The 6,000-nt window shown below is 47.9% G+C and overlaps 1 protein-coding gene across 1 annotated transcript in view; it reads right to left on the bottom strand.

Annotated features, from left to right (window-relative positions):
- Nucleotides 1–4,044: 4,044 nt before the first annotated feature.
- The window catches only part of LOC144139226 (uncharacterized), a 37,736-nt gene continuing 35,780 nt past the window's right edge, over nucleotides 4,045–6,000 (bottom strand). Inside the window, exon 7 of the mRNA XM_077671648.1 lies at nucleotides 4,045–4,295. Within this exon, the coding sequence (XP_077527774.1) occupies nucleotides 4,230–4,295 (66 nt within the window). The 3' untranslated portion in view covers nucleotides 4,045–4,229. The remainder of the gene's footprint in view (nucleotides 4,296–6,000) is intronic.

Raw genomic sequence — 6,000 nt, 5'->3', positions numbered from 1 at the left:
TTATGCACCAACACGGGTGCTCTCTGCGGAAAAATCAATGTTCTGTTCTTTGAATAAAGGTGCTTAAAACGGGAAGCTTTCTCCCTTGCAACCTGAGTCAAAGTTGAAACTCCGAACTGAGTGGACCTTGTCGAAATGGCGCCGTGCAATAGATGTCGGCTTCATAACACGAGGTACTCGAGTTCGATTGCCACCACAGGAAGTTTTTTTTTTTTTTTTGAATGCACAGCATTTCTTTAACTTACGATGTTATGCGTCCGTAAGTCGGCGTCCGCAGCCAGCCAGCACGTGCGCCCCTCCCCCGCTCCTCCTCGCTCTCAACAACAGGTGTGGGCGCGCATGCGCGTGCTCCGGCGCTGAAAGAGGCGTTGCAGCAGCAGGAGCTACCTCCTCTCCCTCTACTGCGCGCGCTACGAATATACTCGTTGCCCGACCGAAGGATCCCCGGCACGACGTTGACGTTTGGCCGCAGCTTCTCGTGCGCGAAGTTCGGCGTCGGCAGCGCGCCGTCTCGCCGCCTTGTCTTCTGCCGCCGTCGATGAAGAAGATGGCATGGTACTGCAACGCTGACGTTGGGTCGCGTCGCGGTACTGGTTGAAGGTGTTGCTTCCATCGCTTATGAACTTCGACGATGGCGCACTGCCCTCCCGAGAGGGATAATAAGAAAGAAAAGAAAAGAAAGAAAAGAATAATAAAAAAGATCCAACCGATTGCCCTGCAGAGAGGGTGGGGTGCAAACGATGGCAATAAATAACACGCCACGTACTTACGTCTCTCGTCTCTCTCTCTCTCTCTCTCTCTCTCTCTCTCTCTCTCTCTCTCTCTCTCTCTCTCTCTCTCTCTCTCTCTCGTCTCGCAACCCAACTACCCAACCCCTACGACAACAACTACAACTACCACCGCCAACTACCACAACCTACGCCACGTGACCACCCCCAATGCTGTGCATTTACTCGTGTCCCTCGCGCGGTGGCATGCGACGGAGGTTTTTTTTTTGGGGGGGGGGTGCTTGATGTTTCTTTGGGGAAACCCATTGTGCAAGTTGGCTTTCCAGCAGTGCGTTACGTAGGGACATTGAACGTCATCAGTGGGGCATAGAAAGCTTCACTTTAAAAATCGCATCTGACTGTCTGAGGTGCATAGAGATCAACACCGTGGAGGCCGCCGCAGCGAAACCGAACACATAACGATCGAACGTAGTTTGGCTTTGGCCTGCAAAGGCAGTCTGTCCCAGGGGGTCCTACGCATGCGGAAAGGAGCTTCACAACCGCGGAAGAGCGTGCAGCACTTAATTATTTTATTCTCGCACTCCAACTTTTCTCTCTTTCGAGGGTGAAAATTGCAGAAAAAAGTAAAGCCGTTCCACTCAATTTGAAAGCTGTCGGAAGTGCAGAGCAAGGATTCGCCATAATGGGCTGTAGCGCCATTATCCGCCCTATGCTGCAACCCAATTCAATTCAAATTTGCCGCCATCGCAGTGCTCCCGTGCCCATGCCTGAAACTGCGCCAGCGGGAGTTTTGTACCTTTTGTGCTTGCTTTAATTTCGTATCCTGGAGCTGTTTCGCTTCATTTCGAGCGCGTAATTCTGTCGTTGCGTGGCTGAAGCCTTCTGCGTCATCTCGAACCCGCCATTTTTTCTTGCGTGGCCACCTTTTTCACTTACTATCGTAAAGACCAAACCAACCCAACGAGCATTCGTCACTAAATGAACGCGGGGGCCGTCGGTTATATACACCGATTTTGCCTCAAAAGTATCTTCAGTTTTCTTTGCGCTAAGCAATGGGTAGATGAAAGGCAAGCGCCAGCACTTCACGAGTTTGGAAAGGTTATGACTGTTTAAACCCCGTGGTTTTCAAAGCCTGACCGTGACCCCTGTGACGGCAGTACAGAAGGCCCTACTTGGGTTCTTTAACTTGCTGAACCGCCTGATTCCAGCAGTTCCATCGACCGTTAGCGAGCTACAACGACAAGGCGAGCCCTTAAAGTGATCTTCCCTTTGAAAACCGGAATACGCATACCGCCTGCACTGCGTTCCGCCCCGCAGAACTCCGTACCATGGCAACTGTGCTAATGTAGGCTAGTGTACGAAACACATTTGGTATATGTACGTTAGTTAAGTTCGACCATGCTGAAAAAAGCGGGCATCGGCAGCGGATGGCTCCTATAACAACATGACTAAACTTTGTTTACTAGTGCGTCCTTCACATCATAATGAAAGAAAGTCTGTTTCCGGGTAAAATGTGCTGTTGGGCTAGTTGGTGCATTATGAATTACAAAAACTGTGCCAAATGGACAAACAGAGGAAGGACGGAAGACAGACAATGCGCATGCATCCGGAAGACAGATGCGCATTGTCTGTCTTCCTTCCTCCGTTAGTGCATTTGGCGCAGTTTTCGTAATTCTGTTTCCAGGCTTAAAGTTTAGTAAAAGTTCTGCCCATGTAAACTTCTCGTTTAGCAATTTTGTTAGGGTATGTTCAAGTGGCTTAATCGAGGGGCAGGCAGGCAGACAGCCCTTTCAAAATATTGTGGTTCCATTAGACAAAGAAAGATTATGGTCAAACTGCATGCTACACAATCATGTGTAGGAACGGGATCCGTGGACTCGGTAGTGCACTGTGGCCTCCAACATTTATTCTGGGGCGGTATTCTGGAGTTTTGTCCCTTTTGCGTCCCTTTCAAAAGTGTCCCTTTTGGCGAGCCCTGATTGGCCAAAAGCAAACAACCGGAAGTGACGTAGCGCAAGCGCGGCAAACCTACTGTCAACGCCCACTGCTTAACAGGAAGTACGTCACGGTGAAAGGGACGCAAAAGAGACGTTTTCAAAAGGGACAGTTACGAGAATACCGCCCCTGGTGTGCAAGCCCCGGCCGGTACTTAAAGAGCGGCGTAGACATGCGACCGCCACTCCAGCGGAGCCGTTTCCGATCCTGTTGCGTAGCCTACATACCTGGCCAGGCAGCGCTGATGGTGATTGTAGGCAACTGTTGTTCATGATGAGGATAGTGGCACCGAAAGCAGATGATGATGATCCGCCACCACACACGCAATAAGGCTTTCCCAATCAATACATCAAAAGGAGTGCTCATAGGTCGTAATTGTTTGTCCTACATTACTTCATCTTTGCCACTGATGATAAATAGATGGTGTAATGAAAGCTTTTTACTTCGGCGTTACCATAGTTCCGGGCTACGCACTACCCGCTCCGTGTCACCATTACTATACCAACTGAGCGCAGAAAAACCCGCAAAGTTTTAATATGTAGCCGCATTCGTGACGCTTCGGTGCATGTTGGGTGGTGGTAACTGATCGCAATACACTAGCTAATATCGGGTATTCTCTCAATTGAACTTAAAGGCGCCATGAAAGCACAATAAAATTTTGTATTATTCGAAAGATTTCCTGCACTATAGTTCCCCAAGCGCTTTGTCCAGAAGCAAACGGTGCTTTGTCCACTGCGAAATTAATAACTTTAAGTTAAAATTTCTATTGTGCCAAAACGGGCTGCAACGACGTTTTCAATGACATCATAAGAACAGGTCTTTCAGCTAAACTTGGTGTGGAGCGCCGACTTGGTTACTATTAGTCAACCTAGATGGCGCCACCGCATTGCGGCAAGCTGTTCTTTGCCTTTAGTTTGTTTGTGACCGTTTTTAAACCTCGCTTCTTTCTAGGGCAAAACTCAAGCCCACGTGCATGTATAATTAAAGTAACTGTGCTAGCATGAGTTATATATTTATCTTTTGCCTCCAATATGCCGAACGGTTTCTTTTTTCTGTACGATGTTGACAAATATATGAACTACTCTTCCAGTAGTTTATAAAGGTCTTGCCTATGGTGGCATACACTACATGTTAAAATATCTGAACTTTTGGCCAGGCTGTTGAAATGAGGGGCAGACGAGCAGCCTGACATACATGCTGGAAAACAGACACACCAAAGTTTAGGCGTATAAGTAGCCGCAAAAGAAAGACTATTGTTTTTAAAAGAGTTCAGATATTTCGTTATGATGGGGCACAGGATACGCATTACCTGTTGTTTATGCGAAACTTTTGTTTTCGGTAATCGAGGCATGGAGCAGATTTGCATGTTTTCATGAGGTAAGCTTAAACATTTTCCAAGTTTTATTAACGAGACAGTTCTGTTTGGTTTTCTTCGTGCGTGGAGTGGCAATCCCACCGTTGCGTCCATCAGCTGGTCCACAGCAGCAGACTACATCCTTCAGCCGACTAAAACCTTCTGCGATATTCAACGAACCCTTCTGGTTCTCCATAGTGATACATAGTCATGCAATCCTGAAAAAAAAAACGCACAAGCAGAGGTTCACACCCCGCGCTAGTGTGCTAAGCTTCATTACGCGCTAGTTGCTCAGTGTACGCAGTTAAAATACCGCTACGTTTTTTTTTTTTGTGAAAGATCACCCACTGAGTAGAATAAAGAGGGTTGTGTGGCCAAGAAAGACGGGAGCGATGCGTATGTGCACGCCATTTCCTAATGTATGATGCCTTACACCATGGGTTGGCAACCTGTGTCCCAGGGGGTAGTATTATGCGACCCTCACCACGTCGTCAACACCCCGCCCCCCTCCTCTTGTCATTTCCAATTAAAAAGCCCAAACGCCATTTTTTACTTTAAATGCGGTTAGGAGGGAGACAAGAATAGAGAATTGATCGCTTCCAGTTGGCATTGTCACCCATCTTCACACTTGGCCAGATTATTGACCATTATTGTGAACTATTATTGCGAATGCGCTGATTTTTTTATCTTTGCCTGCAAAGCCCCATCCCTACGCGGCTTGCCGTCCTGCCCCCCGCCGTATCGGCTTCACGCAATTCGGCCCTTCCCTCAAAAAGTTGCCGACCCTTGCCTTCCATCATCAAAGTGATTATTGGCGTCAAAGTTATTACATCAAAGGGACAAGCTTACATTTGTTTTGCTTAAGTCATTAGCAGTGAAAGCTGCTCTAGAGCAGAGATAATATTCTTTTTTTTTTTTTTATCCTTCTACTTCGCACCCCATTTTGCGTCCGAGACCTTTTAAGTCGAAAAAAGTTTTGAGAATCACTTTTTCTCTAGCTTTGTTTGTAAGCGTCAGCTGGGGAAAATATTGGCTCCGATCCACGCTGTGTAGTTGGCTGTATTGCGGAGCTCTAAACGATACCCACAACGATTACCTATGCGACATCACTTGAATTGCCACACGTGGCTATACAAAGTGTGCAACCAGAGACGAGCGAACGCAGCAGCGACGGTTGAAAGACACGGGAGAGGAGCGTCTGGCAAACGTTAAGCCGGAGGGGTGCACGCGCGGCTATGGCGCCATCTCTCTCGCTGCCTCACCTTCACTATAGTGAACTAGAATACCACGTATTCTAGTTCACTATACATTCACTCTTGTTTCATGCTTCACCTCCAAAGAGCACCTCCCCCACCCTAGAAGCTGTTCCGTTCGCCATTATTCCAAATCACGTGATCACCGTTATCTCACAGAATGCGGTTTGCACTCGCCACGAGGGCTTTGAATGAGCGCAGGTGGCACACCTGCCTCTGTGCTCCTTGAGTGCACCGTCTGTCTCCCCGTATCCTCGAGTGGGCGTAGGTTAGTCGGTTAGACGACGGGCTGCCGCTCCGTTGCTGTATTCGGGTCCAGGTTGGACTCCTGGTGGTGCCAGTACTTCATATAATTTGTTCTGCGGGAGTTTTCTGTTGACGCCGACGGTCGCAACAGAACCATTGGCTGGTAGAGGTATACTGATTAGCACTAAAAGCAAGTGATATAATCGCCTTATTAATGTGCCGGCTTTAGTTGCACTGTCTTGAGAGCCCGAACTAGTCAACCATAGAATCAGCCTGAAAAGCCAGGAGTCCTGAAGATGTTTTTAGAAACTCTTAGTCGTTAGTTTTCTTGAGCATAGACTGCGGTATGTCGATTGACTGCTACAGCATAGGTAAAACATCGGCGACGTGTATTCGCTATAGTTGAAAGATTGCGACACCTGAT

Source organism: Haemaphysalis longicornis, unplaced genomic scaffold (assembly GCF_048455015.1).
Source record: "Haemaphysalis longicornis isolate Haplotype H1 unplaced genomic scaffold, Haemaphysalis longicornis Haplotype H1 scaffold_5, whole genome shotgun sequence".
NCBI lineage: Eukaryota > Metazoa > Arthropoda > Arachnida > Ixodida > Ixodidae > Haemaphysalis > Haemaphysalis longicornis.
This window is presented reverse-complemented; position numbering and strand designations above follow the sequence as displayed.